We start from the raw sequence: 27,932 nt of genomic DNA, 5'->3' as shown, positions 1-27,932 counted from the left end.
GACGCTATAATATACCTGTACGTACTGCACCACTGCGATAGTGTAAAAAGCCCATGATTCAGTTTTCGTCAAACCATCGTTGCATTCGCGTCGATATGGTTTCAGTGTGCTGCAGATAACCATACTGCAATCGTACCCGCACGAAATAACATCCGTCAACACGGGTTCGTGAACCTTGACGAAAATCCGTGTTATTCCTATATATATATGAATGGGTAAGCAATAAGACATTTTATCTGATGTCGTTTAAAGTCCCCTCGCGAATTCGTTTTCTTCAGTTATCGGCAACAGTATAGATATAAAATACCTAGTGAACGCGATGGGCCGACGCTCGCTGACGCTTTGCGATTTCGGCAGCTGCCTTCTGTTCCCGTCGTATTGACTTTGATGGAGGTCCACTGCAGACATCAGCTACGTCTGCTACTTCCTGCACGTGATGTCCGACATCAACCGCGAGACTACAGCGCCCGAAGATCGAAACGCCGCCGCTGCTGTCGTCTTGCCAAACGGTGAGTCTAAAATGTATTACGCGCTTAATACGAACATTGTTCTGTGACGTTATTTTCTACATATCCACGTGAAATGCTTCTAACTTGAGTCAATACCGACTTAACGTAGAACTGTGTGAGTAGTATAAACCAGGGCTTCAAAACGTTTTTATAACCTTATGAGTAGAACGTTAAACAACTCAAAAAAACAATTGAAATCGATAACGGATAACATATCGGTAAAATATTAGCGAATAAAACGGTTAACGAATGACATATCGGTAAACGATAAGCGATTGAAAACGGATAACGGATAACAAAACAGAAACGATAAACAATTGAAACATATAATTGCATAAAAAAAAATATTTATAAAATTATAACTATCAGTAATATATATATTATGGTTATTCTTGTAATATTATATTTTTCAAACACTGTTTTGAGTAAGCTATATCCATCAGATAACGCTAAACGCTTCATAACGTTTAAATTTGTAAAACGTTTAAACGCTGAAGTTGAATAACGTTAAAATTGTTATAACGATTAAACGCATAAATTGAATAACGTTTGAATTCTTTGTAACGTTAAACAGCCATTCGATCATAACGTTTAATATCCATGTAACGGTAAACGGTATTATTATTTTTGGTTTAAGTCCTGGTATAAACAGTCAATAGCATAAAATTAATATAGGTAATATAAAATGTAATAATATACGAAAAAGTTTCAAGTCCCCACGAACAATATTTTTGAACTACATCTTATACTTCGTTTAAATATCTAATTTCGTCTAAATTTGAACTACAAATGTCTATAAAAAAAATTTATGGTTAATACAGGTATCATTTAACCACAAAATTATTTGAAAATGTTGTAAACAATATTGAAAAAAAAACTTAATATTTTTTAATTACCCAATTCAACCTGTTGAAATTAAACTTAGTTGCACCAATATCTTTTTGTGAATTCTGAATATAAAATACATTATTATTTACAAATATACATTGCACCTATAGGTAGTAATTTTATTAATTTTTGAGAAATTATATGAGTATTACTGCCTGTCTGCCTATTTTTATTTCTAAATAAAGACTGTTCTTGTATTTCTTACATCTAGTAGGTACTTAATGTCTTTATACATGATCGTGACTTTTGTTTAGATCCTTTGGACTGGACTAACGATCACATAGCGGCATGGTTGAAATGGTGTGGCAAACATTTAGAGTTGTGGCCAATTCCGAAATCCGACGACTTTCCTAATACAGGTTACAATCTTTGTTCATTAGATAGGGCAGAGTTTGACCGTCGATCGAGGAACAGACGGTCCGGCCGATTATTATTGCTGCATTTGTCATTACTTCGACAGCCTGTCACTGGAACGCCGCCTAGTCCCAGCCTCACAACACCAGAAGACGGTAAGTGACTATAATTGTAAAATTATATTGTATTTTTTTTTACTCAAAAGTAGGAGGTAACACACTTAAATTTTCGTATACACTTGTTTGGTTAGTAAGAAAGCCATAAAAGTCGCATAATAAATACATAGTCCATTTTTAGATGGTGGGTTTTTTTCCTTATCATTAATGTATGATTCTATTAAAACAATACATCACTGTCCTACACTAGCTCTATACTAAATATGTATGAGTATGTGTTAGGTGTTAGTGTTATAGCGTTGGTCTATTGCCTGCATCCAATCTGGCATTTAAATTTTCAAAATATTTTGACTCCTTTTGAGCAATTTATATAACATTAGAAAATTTCGAATTTTTATTAGCATATTTTTAATGTTGATAAAATATTTTTCGTTTGGTCAAAAAACTTAAAATTCAATACAAAGTTCTTATCATATAAGTATTGTTGTTTCTAGAAATTCCAGAAGAGTGACCAGATATTTGAACTTTTCACCAAAATATTTATTTTATAATTTTCTCTAGGTAGGTACAAAATACAATTTCCGAAATATTTTGTCTCGTTTACGAGTTTACACACAAAATGATTGTTAATTTTTTTTCGTATTGTGGGATATAAATCAATTATTACATTTTTTCAACAGAAGACTCGTTAGTAATTTATACAGAGTATAGGTAATGGCTATATCGTCTTGCAGTATAAACGCTATACGTCTACACACCACACGCGTGTTATATTATATGATAATGAGTATGATGTATATGTTCTAAGAAATATTTAAACCATCAACACTGTGAAATAAATCATTGAATAACATATAGCAAGGATTGATATATTAACTTCATAAAGGTTGTGAATATGTATATTGTGAGGAACGTGCCAACGTCAATATATTATATAGGTATAGTCGATATAAGTAGCTTATATAAAATAATTTTGAAAATAAAATTCAAAATTATATTTTACATAGGTAGCTGCATGTCGAAAAAAAATATTGTTTGTAAACATTTTCTGGTTTGGGTTCAACTCTTAAATCCTCCTGTACCAATACCATATTTTCTATAATTACTAACGTAAGTTAAAATTTCCTAATCAGAGCAAATCTTGTAACAGGTACAATATTGTACTCGGGAATCACTTTTTGCCAGTATGTGAGTTTTGACAGTACAATAAAAATTATAAGCACTGCAACCACACAATAGGTGGTACACTGGTTACTGGTATAATACTGTTACACGTAGAAAATGTAATACATTTGCGTAACGTATAACAAGTCGAGTGGCGTGTACTTATACATATGTATTAATTATGTAAGTTATGTGTCAAGAATATTATGATTGTTCAGTATGCGCACCTATGCATAAGTATTATATGGTTTTTATAAAAATTGCGAATATGATTAGAAACCCCGGTGCAATAACTAGATACGTCCATTTTTAAAAAATTATTCAGGAAACATAAAAAACAATCTATATAAAATTGGTAAATTAACCAAAAACTAAAAACGTGGTGTTATTTTTTTTGTAAAAATAATATACATCACTCAACCCCATTTCCTATGGTTTACATTTTATATTCATGATAATATTTATAAAAAACTAAAAAACTATGATAATTTTATTTTTAATGGTTGCAATAACCAGATACGTCCAATTCTTGGACTTAATTGATTATTACAGCCAACAAAATATTTTATTCTGGTCAGTAAGTCCTCTATTATAAAATATTATTATGTATTATTAAATAATAATCATATTATTAATTTTAATGATTAATTGATTTTTTTATTTGAAAATATATATTTTAATGTTATCAAGTTATATTTTAATTAAATAGTTAACTAGAAATTATGTCATGGGAATAACATAAATCACCTAATATTAGGTTATTATACATACTCTCCCTTAATGCACCTAGTAGATACCTACAAAATATCAAAATAAGAGTACGCATTATTATAATATTTTATCATATGAATCCATTATTACTAGTAACAATTTCATTACAATATATTTTTATTTTTATACTACATAAAAAACGAAGTCTTTATACCTGGTTATTGCAACGGATAGAATACCAACATTTGAATAGAAGTGTTGGTAGCAATCACCAGTTACGTCCGGATGTATTTAATTTTTGCGCCCAATGAAAAAAAAAATGGATATAATATAATGTTTCAATTTTTTTTCAACTTTTTCTTTATTAGTATTTAATATAATTAATATTTCTCAAAACACTATCAATACTGGACAGACAGAGTGAAAGACAGAAATAAATATCATAATTTTATTAGTAATAAATAATAACCATTATAGCTAACATAATAATATTATACATAATCGTCAACCGACTAGGTATTATCAGCGCACACCGTTGGATAGTTTCTATATTATTTAAATCGGTCGGTTTGTTGTCGTCTTGATTCTCAAGATCTATACATATAATGATATGAATAGTGTGATTTGGCTTACGTTTTTCCTAAATTAAAACAACGTATATCTAAAAAATAATATTTTGTATAAATTAATTTGTTAGAAAATAAAAATGACTAACCATTACCAATTGATTGAACACGCTATAGTGTACGATACTACACCGTAAATTAAAATAAAAATATTTTAGTTTTCAATATGCTGACAAAATTATTAGGATCGAATCAAATATCGAGAAAATAAAATAGTAGGTACTCAATGCTATTATCATTTTTGATTAGCTTGTAAATTAGTAGTACTATTTACACTACTACTGCTAGTATTATATTTGCTTATTATATTTTATACACATATAGGTAATGACATTTTAAAATACAATGTTTTCGGCAATAAATTACTTTAATAGGAATAATATGATAAAATATACTATTAGTAATATATAGGCCGACTCACTGACACACCATTTTTGTTCTGAATCGTTTTTCGTATGCAATGGTTTTATATCAATATATCATTGAATTCAAATTGAACACATCCATTACCTATTGTAGTGACACACACGATATTTAATGTACAGCAAAACGATACCCACTAACACTAACCCACCTTTTTAATCGTTAAAAGTTAAACATGGAATTGAGTATATCTAAATATTTTTTATTTTTTAGTTTACTGAAAGTACAAGGTTATCAAAAGTACAATATATAATTATCATAATATAATAGTAGATTTGACTTTCACAATCGTTTCAAGTTTTATTTTTTGACGATTTTTACTAATAGTGATAGCATTTTATCCTTATATTTTCTTCTTCCTGTTTCTTTAGAAAATGTCATCATTGTTGACAAGCTTAGTAGAAAATAGGGATAAAAATCCCACAGGGTCTAGAGCGTAATATATCACGGAGGGACACAGGTAATCCCCTTTAAGGCACGCTGTCGCTTAACCTCGGCCATTATTGCTTCTCGACATTTGACTTTTAGATTACTAGATTTTTTATCCTCATACCTCCTCCCGATTTTATTATTGGAAGGATCTCCAAGGCATGATTTATGCAACAGTCACCCCGAAATAAAAGAACACTATAGGAACCGTTTACTTTTCATTTCTTTAGTCTTGGATATAGTGTATACGTCGAATATATTAAACCCTAATGATGAAATCGTATTCCAATAATGGTTTGCATGTAATTTGGCAAATGTTTATTTCTGCAAGAAAATGTTTGGAAACAATATTAATACTTTTTATTTATTTTGGAAAACCTGGTGATTCACCAAGCATAATCGCCCTATTTTTCTTCAATAATGCAGTTATTCTAAATCTGATTTTTAAAATTTTTAAATATACCTTAAGTACATATTTTAAAATACTTTAAATGTTTTGTAGGTATTACTTCAGGATTGTCCTGTACTCCTGTAAAGAAAAAAATTACTAATTTTCCAAAAAAAGAGAATCCCCCTTTTCTACTGTAAATTATATAGTGCCATATAGTGGATACATTTTCTGAAAATGTTTACGTATCAAAATCAAAACTGTAACGAGTAATTTCTGATTTCTTTCACTTTATATACTAACTATACTAAAGGAAAAAGTCCATCGTGATTTGAAAATGTTAATAATTAATATTTTGTAATTTGTAAAAATGGTTATACTATAAATCAAATATTACATCTAATTTATGGATATTATCCTTGTTATAGGTACATAATATACATTTTAATAACTCAGTAACTATTCATTCAAATTTTAAATGACGTACCTGCATCAACATTTTCAAAAAAAATATCCAATAAATAGTTTATTGAGTAAAAAGAGGGTTCTCATTTTAAAAACAGAAGATTGTATCTCCACGGCACACTGGAGAACTGTACACAAAAAGTCACAATAATTTGATAATATGACAGTTAAGCATATTTAAAAATTTCGAAAATCAAAATTATAATAAATTGCAGAGCATTAAAGGGCAAATAACACTATATCATTATAGAAGTTATTTAATATTCATAAAATAATAAAATAATTTTATTGTTTACCAATGATTGTTGTTAAAATAAAATATAACATTAACAATAATAGGAGTAAACTATTGAAATTTATAAATGCTCATAAGTTATAATTCTTCAAAATCAAAATATTAAAGAAAAACACTGGCAATTAAACAACAGACAATATTGTTACCTAGGTACCTCTATAGTCCTAGTCTTAATAATATATGTCAGTTTTCTATAATGTTAAAACTAACAATGTTAAACGATAACTTCAACACGTATAGACTTGTTATACCTGTACCTACCTTTCTACCAATATTATACAGTGCCTAAACACACTTGTAACTTGTAAGACGGCGACAACACGACGTCGTATATTATACTATAGTCTATATTATTATATAAGTGACAAAATTAAATTATTGTTTTCTTGCAAGTTTACAGTAGGTACCTGTATAAGGTTTTTACTTTTGTTCGTGGTTAATCGGTTTTCACTGTGTGTTGGCTTAAATGTTATAAAAATAAAACTAATACCTAGGTACACTTAATACTTCCCAAAGTTTAAAAAATAAGGCCGTTAAGTGTTCTTACATTAGTTTATACATTTTAATAATTGAAGAGTACCTAGAATGGGTTCTTTTCTGTTTAGTTTTCACAGCTCAATACAAAAACACTTAAATTTTAAATATAATACGGGATTTGCTGAGGGCAATGAAAATACATCACAAGTAAAGGAGGGGAAAATAATATAAAATAAACAGTTACAGGGAGGAAAGTATAAAACGAATACGCAAGGATTTGTGATGTAGCGATATATTTTCATTTGTTGACTGGGAATAGGCACGGGCTTTTGAAAGTTTTCTAGATACGAAAAGTAATATTAATATAATATATATACAATTTAAAGAAAATTTGAATATTTTCGTAATATTTTGTTTATACAATATTAATAAAATAGGTATTTTTATAACAGTTATATATTAGTTATGTTATATAATATGGGATATATAGTATCTAGATAATCGTAGTTGACCCCTTTCCACAGTCGAGTCAGACTACGCCGATGGCTAGATTGCTCTTCATTAATCGTAGGCGTCAGACGAGTACAGGACGACCTGTGCCTATTCGGTTCAATAAATACTTTTTGCCATGTACCTATACGGCGTGATATATTTTCGAAAAGGGCGCATATTGTCGGTCTTCACTTATTCTCGATTTTTCTTCGATTATATTGTAGTAATGTATAGTGATTTATACCTATTTACCTATACTACTTACAGTACTACAGTACAGTCTGTTACAAACTTATATACACACTTAAATTACAAATATTATTACACCAAATAGTACGCTATGTGTTATACACTTGTCACTTATGCGTACAACGATCTAAAATTAAAATAATATTTTTTATACGACGGCCGCGTGATATCATTACCGTGTTGGTCTATAATATATTAGAAAAGATTTACGGGCAAACGCGTGTATTATAATATTATTATCATAACGGCACGGCGTCGTTAAAAAGAATGAAAACGCGCACCATATACAGCCGTTTTAATAACAAGCGGCGGCGGCGGCGGCGGCGACGTCATTCGTATTATATGTAAAGCTCTCGAGACGAAAACGCATTGTCGCCACCGCCGTTCACCGAAAGGCGGAGGAAACGCGGTTTAATAATGTCAAGACCCCCTCCCTGCGCAATAGTCGGCTGTCATTATTGTTATTATTATTATTATTTCACCCTCCACGCTACGCGCAATAAAGACATTGAATATATAAATCAAATTATAATAAACGCGCAGTCTATATACACGCGCGCGCGCACCCACACACACACACACACACACACACACACACACACACACGTGTAGTATGCGTATACACCCGAAATATTATGACGCGTGTGTGTATTATGAAACGGCTATAATGCCCGTATAATAATATGGCGACTCGAGTGTAGAGACTAGAGGTACATACGATGCGGCACGAGAGCGTAATAATAATAATATTCTGCAAAAAAGGCCAAGTGGCGGCGGCGACGCGTAAATCTCTCCCGGCGTTGAGAATTCGCGAAGAGCGGCCCACCCGCGGCCGTGCGCTTAGCTACATAATATATAAGATACCCACTCATATTTTTATATCATAATATATAGTTAATTATATTATAACTTAGATATTGTATAATAAAATAATAATAATAATAAATACGCCGTATTATAATATATTATGCGTCTTGCTATAAACACAATATTAAAAAAATAAAACGGCATGCTGCGAAAAACGCGAAATTGAGATCCGTGAATTGTTGGTAGGTACACCCATATAACATAATGATGCGGGTGGCCGATTACTTAACGCTTTATCGCAGAATAGACAACATCCCTTAATCGATTATCTATTATTTTGAATTCCGAGAGAAGCGACGAATGCGTATAATGTATATTGTATATGCATGTAGGTATTGATATATTATTATAGTCATTACAACGATATTGTGTGTATTTTAATTTTTAATTATTTTTATGTCCGTCATCACATTTTGGGACGGTAAAATTGCCTTGATTTTCGGTAACATTATTTTCCAAATGTTCTTACAATAATAAGGCTTCCGCAACCCCATTAATATACACTTTACGCTGCACCATCCTTCGAGACTATTTTTTTTCCAAATCACTTAATTTATAATTCGTGCATATTCGTACTTACATAATACGAATTTTTTTCTTGTATATTATAATATTCAATATTAATAATAATAATTTAAATTTAATATAAGTAAGTACACTGTACAGGTATTATACATTTTTAAACAATTAATATTTGTGGAACTTTCTTTATAGAAAAAACAAAAGCTTTTATTAGATTTGTTTTTTCTTATTTTTTATATATATATTTATATATTATATTATTAATTATATTGTTTGACGGTTACATTCCATGTGCACCTAGGAACTATGTAAAATGTATACCTATATTGTTCGTGTTAACACAGAGCTATGTATAGCTAAGGTCACCGATGTGTGGTTATACATCCAAGTCTTCTAAGTACTAACGAACGTGCAACGTGGTCAAAAATATCTGCATTCAACATTTTATCCTCATTAGTCTTTCAAATAATAGATTCTAATACTGTAATCAAATTATATTAGAGCCCATCAAGTATCAACTATAGCTGTTGAAAGTCCGTCTAAATTACCATGACATATTTGGCGTTTTTGAAATCTTATTACATTGCGCGTTTAACTATTTTTACAATCGAGTAACATTATGATAAAATATCCATTAGTTTATGTTTGATGTTTGATAATTCAAAATGATAATTCTTTTATGATCAATACTGTAACTTTTTTAATGTAATTATTTGTAGTAAAGGCGACGATGCAGTACAATATTTTCATTTACATAATTACTGAATGATATACCAATGCATAAATAGATGTAACAAAAAACCAAACATGCAACTGGCGTGGATCTGATGATAGTTCTACGAACCTTATATTATGCTTGCTGAACGGGTATGTATTAGGTTTTATTTGAAAGTGCGGTCTCCTTAGTCTTAAACACGGACTTAGAAGATCTTCTAAGACCGTGGTCTTAAATGTTTAATATTCATGGTTTAAATTGTAAACTGATAACTTATCAGTCATTATTCTGTATGGCTATTGGCTGTATGACCATATGTATAATATAAATTATAATCTATTGTGATAAGGCAATAAAGAAGAGTTACCATAATTAAGACTATTCTGAGCACACCGTAAAAAAAATCTTACTCACTACTACGAGCCAAGGAAGTTTTCACACATTTTTACAGGCAAACATTTTTCATTTAAGTGGATTTCATTTATTTTTGCTCAAAACAGATGCAAAAAAAAATCGTTTTCAATAAATTCGAAACGAAATTAAGATAGTCTATAGTTAACGTACCTACGTCTATATAAGTATGCGATGAGCCAATGAATCAACAACCCATAATATTGTATACCCGAGTTTTATATTAGGTATATCGTATATACGTTCTAAGCAGTATTCAATTAAAACGAATGTTTAAGGGTGAATAAAATGGTTATTATCTGTACCTATAAAGGTTAAACGTATATAAATTATTTTGCTGGTGGCAAGGGGGATTAAACGAAACTGCAGTAATAGATTCGTATTAGTATCGTGACGAAGTGTGGCGTGCGAAACGTTTCGAGTTTAATCTGCCGAAAGGTTGGTGTCAGAATCTCTACAACAGGGTCGACCCGAGGTCGTTGATTATTTCTACGCGTATACAACAATCGGTGGAGTCGTATCTACACACTTAAAATATCTTCGAGCAGTGGACGTTGGACCGTTGGGCAGTGCGTATATTATATAGGTTGCGAGAATGGGAAAAGACACAGGAAAAAAGACTACGGTCAACACCCCAGAGACGCGATAACAACTTTAACCCCTACGCACCGGATAACATCGGCCCTTTTGTTAAAAATGACCTCTTTTAATCAAAGCCCTTTCCGATTTCATTTTACCCATTACATCCACAATAACGTATATAAACAGCGTCACATCGAATAAGAAACATTTATTTATAGGAACTCAAAAAAAAGCAACAAAAATAATATTGATCTATTTTCAGACGTACAAGTACAATATATTATTTGCAATATTCCATCAGCCATTACATAATACATAATCCATATTATAATATTATTATGTTGTACCTACATATTGGTAAATCGTAATATTATGTAATAAGTCAATAAAAAAAAAGTCTCCAATTTTATTTACTTTAAATATGCTTATACGTAGTTACATACTTACATTAATTATATTAAATTCACAGTTCTTTCTGCGTGCTATTAGTTTTTAAATAACTGTTTCAGGCGGTTAAGTTTTATTAATTCTCTTGCCTGATGGTTATTAGTTGAAATATTCTAAACCTAAGAAAATCTACCGAAAACCATAAAAAAAATTAATAAAAATTCTACAACTACAATCTAGCAACGAATCTAAGATCAAAATTATTTTCCGATGCAATTATTACTATTACTATTAGGTACCTATGTATTGATTTCATAAATAAGACTAAAATATCATATAACTGTGATTTCAATTTAGTTAATTTTAAAAATAAATTATGAGACTTGTATTTAGTATTTATCCAACAACATAGTAGTGATCACATAATCACATATCAGAGAGGGGGTGACTTACGGGGAATCAGGTATTGGTATAATACTTAGTAGGTATGTATATAATATAACTGAAAAAAATTAATATTATTATATGTCTAGTTAAAATACTGCAATATATTACCGAACTCATATTATTTATTATATTTATTAATTATTATACATACTTACATTCCAGACAGTGGTTGGCTTAGCGGATGTAATTCAGACTTCGATCAGTTTATTCTTAGTCATTGGTCAATTTAAAAGTGCATGTAGATAGGTACTAGATTTCACTATCCAAATTTAAACATTAATTAGTGTACCTATGCATAGAAAAAAACTGAAAATTACCTAAGTCAATACGGCGTAGAGTCTATATATAGGTACCAACCGTGATTTTGTATACCAGCTTTTTTTTACAGTACAACGGGACATAATAATTTGAGGAATTTACACTGAAAAGAAAATATATTTAAATGTATTATAGTAAAATACTAAATTATTCATATATTATTGGTATCGGTATGATATGGATTAATCATATATTAGTACATTATATAGTTAATAAAGTAGGTACACATATTGTCATATTCTCCAAGTAATTTAGGTACTTTAATATAGGACACATATAGATGATTAGATGAATATTCTTTGTATTAGAAACCTTTAACCTGAAACAATGTTTAGAAATGTATATTATCGCTACAAAATGTGTAGTTACTATAGATAGATTGACTTAATAATGTAATGCGTATGTTATATTCTGATGATATGTTACCTATTATATTCTCGTATATTTTTTTCATTTCACAAACTTGACTATATTTTATATACTGTGCATTCACTTTTTACGTAGATTTATATTTTATACAACAATTTTTAACAATATCTATATATATAAAACTGAAATCATGCAAAAGAGGAAATCTTTGTTACGGTTTGGCTTCGAAACTTCTTATCCAATTGTCATGCAGTTTTTTTTAAATGAAAGAGGATATCACGGAGCAGGTTTTAGGTATCAATAAAGTCCGATAATGTTAGTCAATAATTAGTTATCTATACATATAAAATCCAAATACCACTAACTCACTGATCGCTGTATCTCAAAAACTACTCAACGTACGGACTTGAAATTTGGAATAGAGGTTCTTCTCATATTTTCACCGTGCAATAAGAAAGGATTTTCAAAAATGTTGCGTTTTAGTGGAGTAATTAACGATTATAATTATTCACTGCCATTACGTGATAAAATTTCTATCGTAAATCTCAAAATTCCTATTTGAGCACCTACCGGGGGTGATCACTTCCCTTTTTAAATTTGCCTATGACACTCACAAAGAATGTGGCTTTGTATTGGTGAAAGAATTTTCGAAATCAGTTCAGTAGTTTCGGAGTTTATCCCGAACATACAAACAAACGCTATCATTTTATAGTATAGAAGAAAAAATGAATATTTGTGTGTAGATTAGACATCTGGGAAGAAGATAGGCTAATTTAAAAAGTGTTAAATTTGTTTTTTTTTTATTCATCGGATTTTAGTACGGTTGCGTTAGGCTTTTGTATTAATTGATCATATTAATCCTCCTAAGGTGGAATTAAGGAAAAATGACAAACTTTGTACAATTTTGATACTTTAGAGTTAAATCATACACTTACGTACAAACAGCACGGGGTCCGCGATCTACCGCAGGTTGATTGCCTACCTGATAATATACTGCTGCGAATCAGAATTTTTATTCCGGGCAACAGAAAAGTTAAGATAAATTTTGAACACCATACACCTTACACCGAATATTAAATAACGAATTGAACAAAGTTTGAGTCATGTAGAATTGGTACATTTAACGAGCAACGAAGTGCCAGCGGGATCAGCTAGTATTTTATAAAAATAACTGTATAGAGTTATAGAAGTGCTTGTTTCATAGACGGCCATAACCTATGGCCTATAGGCTATAACCACATAATTGCAGTGAGTCTACGAGTATAAGTTATAAATTATAATTGATTACATGATAGTATAGGTAAAGTACAGCAGGTACAAAATTCAATTGACATAATATGCCGCTCAACAGCGGAATACGGAATAGATTTTTTCTCTACATGTTTGGAGACGAATTTTATCTACAATATTCCAGGTTACCCGGTTACCGTATATATACGGGGTACACGTATATAGGTACCTACATTGTGTGGTTAAAATATGTGTAGTATAATATTTCTTATTGGTATATAAATAAATAAGTATAATATATACATAAATAGGTTTCGATAAGTAAACGAGAGTTTTAATCTTTAGTATTTTTCTCGGAGTGAGCGATGATTATAATATGATTCAATATATATATAATTCGTAGATGCGATCATATAATTACAAATCGTTTTACCTTGCTTTAAATTGGTGTATGCAGCAACAGCATTGGTGACATTCAGCAAATATAATCCTAGCGAATATAGCTGTATATGAATATACACTGCAATATGAAATTTAATTATACATATTAATACGTATAATGATATTCGCGTAGTCTTATAATGATATCAAATAGGTATGACAATTAGCAGCCTGCAGGCATGAGTAAGGTACTAACCTATAGGTGCTATTGTGTGTTATTACCGTACTTATATAATACATAATTATAAATTTATATAAATTCTCGCGACTCGCAGACATTTCTGCAATTTCAAAGCCAATATGCGTTCTAGACAATAAAATAATATGCGTCGTACGCAACTAAGGTATAAAAAAGGTATTTTTAAAAATGTCATTTGGCGCCTTTTGATCGAAAGCGCGTACACATAAATCACATTACAAACCATATTTGCGCACCACAAAATAGGTGACATAACAACATGCGCAACGACTTGACGTAAACTTGGCACATTGTACACAATATACCTATATATAAATACGTCGTCGGAGGGGCGCAGGAAAATCGTCGGGAAGGCGTGGACTCATCGTATCGGAAGCTGGAGGCGTGTATAGAAAAATGGTGTTTCCGCGGCCTATCGGCGGGTGGCTCGAACCGCCACATGGCTGGTGTGGTGGGTTAGGGGCGGTCGGGCAAGCGGGGATGGGTTAGCGTGGAGGTTTACGTAGGTAGTATATATATATCATGAAATGCGCGGAGAAAAATCGCCGAAAACCGTTTATGCGGATCAGTTGCACCCTTATATAATAGATATATATATATATGGTTTGATCATCGCACCTAGTACGCATTGCTGTTGCGACAACGGTCGCGCGACGTCGTTACCAGTGCACACGCGTTATCCGCTCGCCGCCGACCGTTCGACATGTTAGAATGTGTAGCAGTGACAACATAATATCTTATTATTACGCGATATATTTTATGCAATGCAAATACACGTTGTACATGTGTATAAAAACAATATACATTCTACGTAATAACTATATTTCGTATTGAATAATAATTATATATAATATTTATTACGACTCAAAAGAGTATATAGTATATATTGTGATTGTCGTCGTCGTCGTTAACGATTGCCGCCCGTGTTCGTCCGTGTAATAATATATTATATTAGATCATACAGTACCACTATAGGTATGCCGGCCGAAGAGATGTCCACCGCAACGACGTGAATATCGTGTGCTCTTATACGGCGGCGGTCCGCACGTGCATAGATGTGGCAACTGTCGGCCTGCGATCGGAATGATCTCAGGAGACACTTGCAGATGGCCACCGCCCTCAACCGGGCCAAACCGTTTGGACATTCGGCTCAACTTTTCTACAACGGTTTATATAATATTATACATATATAAATATATACATTAACATGGGCGCAAATAAGGAGAGGCTGGGCCCCCCCACCTTCCCCTAGAATTTCTATAGCCCACCAAAAACTAATGGCTTGTAAAAGCATCATAAGAGTATCCAGTATAGACCTGAGGTTCAGCAACCCCCTAATGTCAAACACTATTTGCGCCTACGTTCAATATTGACATATTGTTTTACGATATAATATCATGCGCCTATATATATTATAACTATAGTCAATGTATGGGTACATTCATTACCACGGTCATGCATTGTTTGACCTATCATTATTTTTTGTTCCGGTCCCAATCATTATGTGACCAGCTGATTTGTCCAACTTAACTTACAACAGGTAGGTAGTCCATATATCACCCTATTAGGTATATATGTTATCTTTGAATATATTTCAGAATAATATAATATCTTCATGAACTGATATTTATTCTGCATCAAAAAACGGTGGAACTCCAGGTTTTCTTTTATATTATATTAATTATTGGTCGGTATCAATGGCGTATCCAGATTCCAGGGGACCATACCCCCCCCCCATATACCGTATTAAATTAATTAGTAATTGATAATTATTATTTATGTATTATATGTGCTCCCCTTTGAAAATTCTAGATACACCACTGGTCGACATAACTATGCTAATTACTGTAGGTAGTAAGTTTTTTAAAGACGACTCTATCAGATTTCCATCTATATGTTGAGTCTGTTTAAACTCTAGCATGCCATTCATCGCATGAGTATCATTAACTTTATCACGACCTGATTAACTGTTTATACAGTAAAAAATAGTTTTTCTTAGTGATCACATTTTTGTCCCCACAGTTTGGTGGTTATTCTTACTTGAACAAAATATAGGCCACATATGAATGAAATTTTATTTAACGAAAGATAAAAAAATATATTGGATCATATTGGACTAGTACCTTAAAAATAAAATATAAAAATTATAGAGCAAAGTAAATCAAACGTCCCTGATTTTTTAAGGGGTGCCGGGTCAAGATATGGTAACTATATGCAAGGGTAAACATATTTATTATTTTTAAAAATGTTATTTCGGGTTTCAAATCAAGTAAAAACATATTTTCAATAATTAGTGCTTTATGATTATGTATGGGCATTAGGTACTATTACAAAATTACCTATAGGTATATTTAAATATTATAACATGTTAAAATTTATAAATGATAGAAATTGGGGTTTATAAGTATATTCAGTGGGTCTCTTCTACAAAGGTTATTATTTTGTGCACAAAAAAAGTGAGTAGGAGGAGCACGGAAGTAACGTTAGTTATGTATGGCGGTAGGTGGATAGGTGGTGGTGTCTTTGTGGTTAGGATGGTCATATAACTATAAAGTGTACAAAGTATGAAAATTCTAAAGTTGACCACGCCACTGAACGTGATCTTATATATATATATAATATTATATTATATACCTACCTAGTACCTATCTATCTGAGATTCTGAGATATACATAATATCCGCCTCATATACTTTTTTTTTTTATTTGAAAACAAGAATATATACAATCTGTTATTATTTTTTACAATGTGTAATATGGGGGATACAAGTATACAAGACGGGACGGCATGATAGAAGGGGGGGGGAATGACCCTACTTCAAAAGGCGTGTTACTTATACACATAATTTAATATAATATACCGAGTGTCCGCAAAAACTAAGTTCACTCTATTACTCAGTCTTACCTACATTACTCAGTACCTATATACCTTATACATATTTTAGCATTCTGTTTGCGGGAGATTGATGATCCAATAGTCTATAGTTACATGTCCCGCAAACAGAATTCAAAAATATGTATAGGTTACAGAGACTGAGTAATTTGGGTAATTTAATTATCCAGTAAACCCTGTTTTTGCGGACACACGGTATACCTGCGTCTGTTTATTATTGTTCGTACTACGTAGATTAATAATAAACAATATATAATTATAGTTATTCTAGTTAATTTTACCATAAGCCATAATAGGTATTAATAATGACTAATCGTTTATTTTTTAACGTGATGTTCAATTATCTGAGTTCGTTTTTAAATTTTAATAAATATGCCCACCAAAATATAGGTACCTAAAAAGATTTAAGAAGGTAATATAATGAATAATAAAATAAATCCGTTCCTTGATAGTAGTCATGCACTCATGCGTTATAGGTACTTCGCCTGTAAATTATTACAATAACCCGTGACGCGTGTAATTACATCTATAATATTATAGATGCAACGTATGATTTATCTGCAGCTATACGCAACCGTGGAAATTTAAATACGTTAAGAGGACGCACATCCACTATTTAAAGGGTTTGACAAAAGAAATTTAAATACAATTTTGACAAGAAATAAAATTTTAAATCTTATCTGTATTATATTTAAACAAGTACCGTCTACTGATTCTAAGTATTTTAAAAGTGGTCCCATATCGGTATCAATGGTGGTTGCATATAATAACAAGGTCACATAGAAAAACAGTTTCACGTGGCACAAAGTTACACATAACAATACAATATTTCAGCAAATTGGCCAAAACCATTGTATTTATGAATAAATTATGGATGGTGTGGCATCTTAGTTTAATAGACTTTATTTATTACGTCAAACAATTTAGTTATACCTAATTACTCAATTATTTTATATAATATACATTAAACTTATAACATATACAACCGGGACTGTGAAGTTAGTGCAATACTGTCTAAGATAGTTAGATTACATTTAATCTTACATGTCGGTCCAAATCCCATAGCATGCTAGTAGTGCACTATCTCTATAACAATGCGTTCCCCTATACCTACATGAATTATTAATAATATTGTTCAAAATATTTAAATTAACCTCTTATTTATGTTAAAGGTAAATTTGAAACTTCCATAAATCAAAAAACTTCAAACAATCTCAATTAACAAAATATAAAGGCATCCAACTTTTGTACAATATTTAAAAAATGCTCACTAGGGAAGACGATATTTCGTAGGCATAAAATCACCAGAAGTTTTAACATGCAATATGGTGTACCCATTAAATTTACTCTAATTATCTCAGATGACGCTGAACGTTCGGTTTCCTTATGTTTTTTATGTTACAACAGCGGGTATTTCACATTTTAGAATATAAAAATCTCTTGCCGCATAATCTAATAATTTACAAAGTCTTAGCTACTTTATGAATTTGTATTATTCAAATATTATTTAATCCAAATGTAGATACAATTATTAATAATAATAAAAAAGTTTTTTTTGTTTATTTGATTAATTTATAATTGCACCTATATCTTTATTAGTTTTAAAACTTTTGGATTTTTGTGGCGTATTTTTGTATTTTACGTATTTTACTGTTTATTTAACTACATATTTTGAAAATGTAGGCCATAGGGTGTATATTTTAGAATTTGTACTGCTTAAATATTTCAGCCCAGCTTATATATTTGGTATATAGTTATATTACTTATATTATATTATATTACATTGATTAAGGTCGGCCAAACTTCAGTTACGTACAAGGTACAGACTTATATAAATTGTTATCTACAGTTGACAGTTGTAAACAGTTAATACATGATTTTGTCATATTTCTAACATAAAGTGACAAAATCAAAACAAAATGTTACTATCTATGATTTCAGCTTTATGCATCAAATAATTAATTCAATGATACAAAATGTATTGTTTTAATTTTACTCGGAGTATAATAAAGTATAAATTAAACTTAACTTGGTATGAAAACTGTAATTAACTATAGATAATAATTAGACAATTCACAAATATTTTTACTACATAATTTAATAGATTTCATAGGTGTTTAGTGTTATCGACTTATCGTATAGGTACACCAAATTCTCTTACTTATTGTTGAGTTAAAATTGTAACAATAACTTATTATAGCAGCTGGTTAATGCCCTTGAACCTTGATACAAAATATAGTATTATATATTATATGTATAAACTCAAACTTTATACAGTGTTTTTTAACGTTTTACCGTAATTATCTCATATTTAATAAGCATAAAAGTGTATGTAAACATTGAAAACTGTAAATTAGGTGTATTGCAGTAATATAATGTTAGGTATATACATGTACGATCTAGGATAAATTTATGTTTCAAATTTGCAAGGAATTAATCAAATACGACCTGTACTCGCGTTGATGGTTATAATATAATAGCTGCCTATGTCCTATCATACCTTTTATCAATATTTTTTTTAATAGATTATGTTTTATTCATACTTATTTGTTCTTTACTTCTATAATTATTATTTTAATGAAAACTTAGTGATGATGGCGATGTTAGACCCAATCGATAACCCATTAAATTATTATTTTTATAATTATTTAGTATGATGTATTATGCACCTATACCTATTATAATATCTTCTTTGATAAAAAATATTATCAATTTGTTTTTTGCAATGTTTATTGCAATTCATAATTTGATTAACTAAAACGTGCACGGAAAAATATAAAAAGTAAAAATAAACAGAATCTTTTAATAAAACGTTTGAAATAGGTACTTTCCAGTTATCTCTATAGTATATCTACGATTTAATATAAATATATTATATTATAATAGGTAACGCTGTTGTCAAGAAAATCCTATTTAAATATTATATTTTTATGGATACAATTTTATTATTCCTAATACAATTTTAAAATATTAGTACCTATAGCCTATAGCCTACTTATCAAAATTGCGATAGCAATAATTTATAATATATGAATATTATTCATGTATAAATATGATATGCTATAACTTAAAAGGCTTATAAAATGTACTGTAAGATTCATAAATAGACTATATAGCCAATAATTTTAAACTTGGTCTATATCTTTGAAAAATTTGTATTATTAACTTGTTCGTCCAATTTTAAAGTACAGCTGGTAGCTTTTGTCAGGTTGAAAGGATTCAATCTACATTTCTAAATTTCGTTGGTTTTATTTTAGATGTAGCACCACATGATTATAGACAAATATTAAAAGCTTTTAAAATTGAAACATTTGCCAAACGTATCCATTCTTCATGGTTGAAAATTTTAAATGGGGTATTGTCATGGAAAGTTGATTCTCCGTTCCTCTTAGGTTTAATTAGCTTCAAGGTCCCCCAACGAACCATCCAAACCTAAAGTCCCTAGCTTTTTATATTCCTCCTTGCTCCTCTAATTATTTGATTGATGAGCCGCTTAGAAGATTAATGTCTATAACTGCCAATGTTGACATCTCGTATTAACTAATAATTAATTATTTATTATAATAATATTATGATACTTTTTTTTCTAAAACAGTCTATAAGACAAATTGTACTTTTTATATTAAATTATATTTACAATTGTATATACCAGTGGCTTTTAACCTTTTTTGAATTGCAACCCCTCATTTTTTTTATGTTTTTGTAATACGACCCCTTAATTACCGATAAATATAAGTATACAAAGTATAACATTTTCATTAATTTTCATTTAAAAATGTAATTCATTAAAATACGACATCTAGGTATAGGAACTGATTATTATACATATTTGTGACTGAAATTTTTCAAATAACGTAGGCACTCGAATACACGATGCGAGTGTAAATAAAGCCAGATAAAATAAAATATATTAAGATTACCCTATATTCGGCATGTTATCTGGTTATCGTACCGAACAAATAATTAACTTTATTTTATTTTTAAAATAATATAGTTTACAATTTCGTTCATAATTTTTGACGACCCCAGCTATCATTGATGACGACTCCTTCAGGTTGAAAACCACTGGTATACACTATCATCACTATACTCACTATCACAAAGGGTTATACCCATAAAATAAATAAATAATTACTAATTTGTATACTTAGGCACCTACTTTTATATTGTTGTAACTTGACACACATTCGTTTTGCTATCACTTATCACAGTCGTATCCTGCAACAATAGTTTATGGAGATTTTTTTTAATTTAAGTTGTCTTATTCGTATACAATGCAAAAAAAACACGAAATTAACTGTAATGCTGTACGTCTTATTATACTTATCAAAAGTTTATATAGAATTTCTTAAGATGACGTATAACCCGGGCATTTGTTGTCTCTGTCTTATATAAGTGCGTAACATGGAGAATTTACGCTCAGCAGATTTCGTTATTTTAAAAATTAGAGTGAATCGACCTATGATAAAACTTGATGGAAAAAATATTATCTGTGTTTGTACATAGGCTTTTTATCAAGTTTTGCGTACATAATACGAGTAAATTAAAAATGTTCATAACTCACTCAAAAACTGAATTATCGTAAAGAAACCAACACACAAACACAGCTAATGTTCTTACTTCTTACCATCAAGTTTCATAATAGGCCAATTCACTCAATTTTTTTAAACAACGAAGCTAAACGTGATCTGCTGAGTGTAAATTTGTTATGTTACGCACTTGTAAGTCAGAGACAACAAATGCCACTGTTACTTCCTGCTCTTAATCATAAAAAATAATCTTATAATGTGGTCGGTCTCAGGACTTAAATAGACTTCTGCAATATATCTTATACAAAAGATTAAATTCTTGTTTTTTTTGATGCAGGAATATAATATTAAAATTAGATCACTTACCTCATGATTGTTTTTTTTATGTTGTTTTCGATAGCTGGCAGAAGAGTTTAAGTCAACTTGTGTTACCTAATCAAGTCTCCATAGACTAGATACTTACTAAATGGCTTTGGTATTTTTTTTATTAAATTATATTATCTAGATTCTAGAGTTTAAAACTCAGGCAAAAGCCAATATGAACAAAATAGTTGAATTAAACGGAACAACATTATTCAGAAACAATGTATTAATACGATTCAAATTGCATTGTATAAACTATGTTAAGCTAAAAGATGCATTTTAATTATCTTATATTTTTCTATTATTGCTATTTAGATATTTCTATTATTTGAAAGTAATATTAGGTATGGCTAATGGGTGCCTCTACTCAAACGTGATAAATCACATTGTTATATTATTTATTTGTAATATAATAGATCAGAGGTGGTAGGTAGGTATAAAGTTAGATTGTGTAATGAATTTTTAATTTAGATTCTCCCCCAAAATAAAGAACGAAAAGATTCATGTTTATTTTTGTTAAATAGGATTACCAAGGATTGGGGACCCCTGTGGACCTGTGTTGCTTATAATACATTATACATCACAATACAAGACAGTAAACTCTAGTATATTATATACAATTATAATGCCTACTATTAACCCCTCGATATATTTAAGACATTAAGAGGGTGTCAGCACAATATTTGTTTTCTCTCTCCACACGCAACAAAACGCAGTCACGTAAAATCGTTTTTTACAATTTTTGAGTACCTAATCTAAAATTAAAATCAATTATTACAAAAATTATAGAAAATAATACTGAGGAGGGTTTGATATATCGATTTTATATTTTATTAGTTATTACTATTCGACTTCAAAAAAAAATAAAAATAAATTGTTGTAAATTTAAATGAATATTAAATTGTTTTGAGACAAATGTATACGGCAAACTCTCAAAAATATTATTCTTTATGAATGAGTGATTATTCTGCTCTGAGATTACTTAAAATATAAAACAAAATATGTAAACATTTTGCATGTGCAGGATGCGTTTTGTCTATAATAGGTAGGTATGTTGTGTATAGGTCAGAGAAGGAAAACAGTAATAATACGCTGACATCTTCTCAGTCTTGTAAAAAATACCTTTCAAATTGTATTTAAATACAAATCCAAAAACACCCATTCAGAAAGTATTTCAAATACAAATACTTGGCAAGTATTTTATTACTTTTATAATACTTTATTATTATTATAGTTCATATTTTGATTGTAAAAGTATGTATGAAAATTTTAAATTAGTTTTGTAATTAGTAATTACTAGCTTAAATTTGTGATGTCGAATTTAACTAACATTAGAACTTTGTATTTCCTACTAACCTCTCCATTTTAAACTGAAAAATGAAAAGAAATGAAATTTTTTTATATTTTAATTCTAAAATACTGAAGAGGATGTCAGCGCAATATTTGTTTTCTCTCTCAGGCCCACGCGCAACACAGATAAAAAACTTTCACCTAAAACCATGTTTTATGATTTTTAAGTTATCTTAGAGTAACATCACATGTTACAAAAATTATAGAGAATAATACATTTTAGTCACTAATGTTTGCTGCGGCCAAGCATTATCCGGCACAATCGGTTGGAGGACCACCCGGATTCATTGCGACGAATCCTTGCAATAAAAACACCTGTTTCAATCATACAAACCATATACAAACCCATGTTACCGAGAAAAAAAAATAATAATTAATAAATAATTAGTATTCAAATAAATGTTTAATAATTTGGTTTTAATTATAAATAAAATAATATAACGATTATAAAAAAACAATCTGAAATGTGACGAATTCTTTTGAATTTTTAGAAATATATGGGTGTACCTCTTTAAAAAGTATTGTAAATACTAAACTGCTACAAAAGTATTTAAATATGTTTATTTAAATATGTTTATTTAAATAAACTTGATAAGACTGCATCTTTTTAATATAATATACGTATAAAAACGTTTCGATGTACATCATTGTAAATTACTTCGGAGATAATCTGACGGCATATTATAAAAAGTACCAATACTATTTAGTATTTTTAAATGTGAAATGCCCATATTATGTTTTAAAAGTGGCGACGTGTTTGTTTACAGATCCGTACGAGGTGGTCAACGCGGCCAGCAGTCGGCTTGTAGCCCAAGCGGCCGCAGGCTCGGGACAAATACAACTGTGGCAGTTCCTGTTGGAGTTGCTGGCCGATTCCAACAACGTTGGATGCATTTGCTGGGACGGCCCTGGGGGTGAATTCAAGCTGATTGACCCAGATGAGGTAGCCAGGCGTTGGGGTGAACGCAAGTCGAAGCCCAACATGAACTACGATAAGCTCAGCAGAGCTCTCAGGTGTTAATACAAACATTTTAATACTTTCTTTCAGTGGCGTATCCAGGATTGTGTTTCTATTTAAGGGGAGGGGTCATAATATTTTGTATAGGGGAGGTTAAATATAGGATCTCGCATCATGAGTTTTATTTGCTGATGTAATTAGAATATTTTATGAATGCATTTTTAATTTTCTTGAAATTTCATGGGTCCACAGCCTCCTTAGATCCTCCTAGATATGCCATAATTCTTGCTAAATATTTATGTTACAAATTGTAATACCTATAATAACTTAAGACATTGGCATTGATCGATAGAGTATTTAAATTATTTAGGGGCCTCAGATTTGTCCATTACTTTTTTCGTTATAGGCTATAACACTGCATAAATCTACTAAATAAAAGCGATGATTATTTAGCGAGGAAAAAAACTTGTAAATTATAATTTATAAATAAAGTGTTCAATAATTATTCATTATTTAATGCTATGTGCCTATGTACCTAATACCTATATAATATATATATTTATTATAACAGGTACATAATATATACATTATTATTATTTTTTTCGTACTAGGGCCTCATTTAAAACTGAATGACTTAATCCAGGCTTGTGTATGTATCTTCTTGACAATTGATTAATTTAAAAATTTTTGCATTTTCTACAAAGAGCAATATATTATAATTATTCAATATTTTATTCTTTTCGTGAACTGTCGATTATATGATCCATGGTTATTAATTATTATATATACGAGTAGATAAAAATATTTGTCTAGAATTTCACCAAAAACAAAAGTCATATCAAACTGATAAAAATTAATGAATTATATTACAAACTATAGGAGGTTGATCGGCACCTTTAATTTTGGGTTATTAAATCCGGTATGTCACTAGAACCAGCGTTATTTCAAGTTATTTCTACTGAATGTATAATATACAATATTATACTATAAAAGTATTAATTTATAATTTATCTTATCGATAAGAAAAATGAATCGATAACAAAAATTTCTTTTTACCGATTATTTGAATATGTACCTACCTATAATTTTATTTAAAACCATTCTGTATAATATGTTAATACCGTAATATGTTTTATTACATATTATATATAATTTAAGTGGCGTTGTCATTATATTCGTACCATTTCTACAGGTACTACTATGACAAGAACATCATGACCAAAGTTCACGGCAAACGTTACGCGTACAAGTTCGACTTTCACGGGCTGATGACCGCATGCCACCAGAGCCAGCCGCAAATGCCAGCGGCGCAGTCCGGCCCCCAGGTGGCCGCTGGCCCATCATCAGTAACCATGCCGTCCACGCCGTCACCTTCCGACTTTTCCGGTGGCCTGTACGGCCAGCAGCACGCTTCCGCTTCCGGCCCGCCTACCGCCATATTTCCGGCCGGGCCGTCCTACTGGGCCACATCCGCAGCAGGCCTTTCTACGCTGTACCAACATCCGGCCGGGCCACGGTATCCTCCGTAATCCAAAATATCATAATATATACTATAGGGATGGATTCTCGAACTATTGTCGAACCCTCGAACACCCCGAACTTCGATAATTTCGTACAGTTCGAAGTTCATTAGAAATCAATACTCGAAAGTTCGAAACATTTCGAACAGTCCATTTCATAATCGCGTTGCTATCTAAGTTCGAGGGTTCAATATGTTCGAAAAGTTCAACGAGTTTGATCTCAAACAGTTCGAGAAGAAGAAAAGTTCGAATTCGTGAAAATTGAAGTTCGGCCCATCCTTGTAATATACGAAAATATCTGTATACCCGCGCGCTGCAGTTGTATCACAAATGTCTAGATTAATTATTATATCGAGCAAACTTTGAAATAATTTCATAATAAGTAATTATTGTTCAGGAAACTGATTCTAATAATGTATTTTGTTTGACATTGTGTTTTGTAGAAAAAACCGAAGTGACGTGTTGTTTTCAACGAACACACAATGTATATATTATTATTGATATTTCGATTTGTTTGTTTCTATGCATTAAAACGAGCCTTAATTTTAGTACCTATATAGTCGGCATCGCCTCTTGCAATATGCAGTACGCCTCACCCCACTCCTAACTATTTGCACTTGAGGGGGGGGGGGGGTGGATTCCCTTTTTTCCTCAATATGACCCTCATTAAGACATATTAAGTGCATGAGAAATTTTATTTGAAAAAATATCTTCAATAATAATCATTTACAAATTGTACTCATGACTTTCGATTTTACATTGTATATAATATTAAATATATATAGTGTCTTATTATAAAAATATAACTGTAAACATTAAAAGACAATAAAATATTTATATACGTTATACATTATACATTCTACAATACAATTTACAATTTTAAAACACTCATAACTCATAACTATTGCTTCAAAATTAAAATATTAAAACGAGTCTATGACCTAGATAATAATTCTTACCTTTACATTTGATAATTGATCAATATATCTCAATTCACTCTAAAATTAAAAATAATAGAATAAAAAGGATTATTCTGAATTGAAAATTTGGTATGTTTAAGACCTATACAACATGTGAGTACGACATCATCTTAAAAAAGGGATTTATTTTTTCGTACATTAATTTACATTAATAATATACCCAAGTCTCGAGCACCCTACTAATGGCAGGTATAATACTTTCAAGTAAAAATGATCTCATTAGATTTGAAAATAAAGAAATAAGATTTACTCATGATGATAATAAAAATAATAATAATTTAATATTTTAATACGTATAACTAGTGTGAAATATTTATTGCACGTCAAACAAAAAACCAATTATAAGGTCATAAATATTAAGTTTCCCAACATTAATAATAAGTAGGTATAATAACGTAATACATAATATAGTCAAAAATATGCAAAGGTAAAAAGTGCGCAATCGTGTTGTACCGGCGCCACTTTCGACGTGAACCATTAAATTATTGCGGTGGTTTATTGCGTTAAAAAAAAAATAAAAATGCACTGTTATTAATAATACTGGACTAGCTGTATAATATGATTCATAAATTGTATACATTTTGGTGTCACTAGAGTCCAGAAGCGATGAAGATCGTCACGCTTCAATTCCGTTTGAAGTTTGAACTATGATAATTCTGCACATAAATGTTGGATGATATACCTATTATGTCCTTATCGTTAAGTCATATTAAGCAAATTAAATGTTTTTATTTAGAATTGTATACTACCATAGTCCATAGACCTATCTATGTACCTATACTTACCTATTATAAAAAGGCTGCAGCGCGCGGTCGATATTAGATTATTAATAGTATATTATTATGTATCATCTACAGTAAAAAGTTCCTTTAAGTCGTCAGAACATATTATACATAATTTGTACAATAATATAAATTGTAAATATATAAATATCGTCGTGTTATTTTTTAATTGTATTCTAATTATTTTTATTTCCACGAATAACCCGTATTATTTAACATTTTATTAGTTACGAGTAATTGGTACCTACTTCAAAATCAAAAGTCTACATTAATTAAATTTGGTTCATATAAAAATAAATATAATATTATGTTATAAGTTTATAACTGAATAACTTACAGCATGTTTTTTTCTTATTAAATTGAAATTATTATAGGTACATTCTTTAAATTAATGGTTAAATTAACATTTGGATAACATAATTATATTTAAAGTTATCAGTTTGAAAACAATTGTTTTTTCCTGTTTTTTTCATTGAACTACAGC

The 27,932-nt window shown here is 30.3% G+C and overlaps 1 protein-coding gene across 1 annotated transcript; it reads left to right on the top strand.

Moving 5' to 3' along the window:
• Nucleotides 1-185: 185 nt before the first annotated feature.
• LOC132946450 (DNA-binding protein D-ETS-6-like) lies at nt 186-27,932 on the top strand. The gene is made up of 4 exons (XM_061016455.1): nt 186-509; nt 1,652-1,906; nt 23,976-24,222; nt 25,359-27,932. The coding sequence occupies exons 1-4, from the start codon at nt 437-439 to the stop codon at nt 25,693-25,695; spliced, it is 912 nt and encodes a 303-aa protein (XP_060872438.1). The 5' UTR covers nt 186-436; the 3' UTR covers nt 25,696-27,932.

The sequence above is a fragment of the Metopolophium dirhodum genome, chromosome 6 (genome assembly GCF_019925205.1).
Source record: "Metopolophium dirhodum isolate CAU chromosome 6, ASM1992520v1, whole genome shotgun sequence".
Taxonomy (NCBI): Eukaryota; Metazoa; Arthropoda; class Insecta; order Hemiptera; family Aphididae; genus Metopolophium; species Metopolophium dirhodum.
Note: the sequence above shows the minus strand (reverse complement) of the source record. Positions and strands in the feature narration are given on the sequence as shown.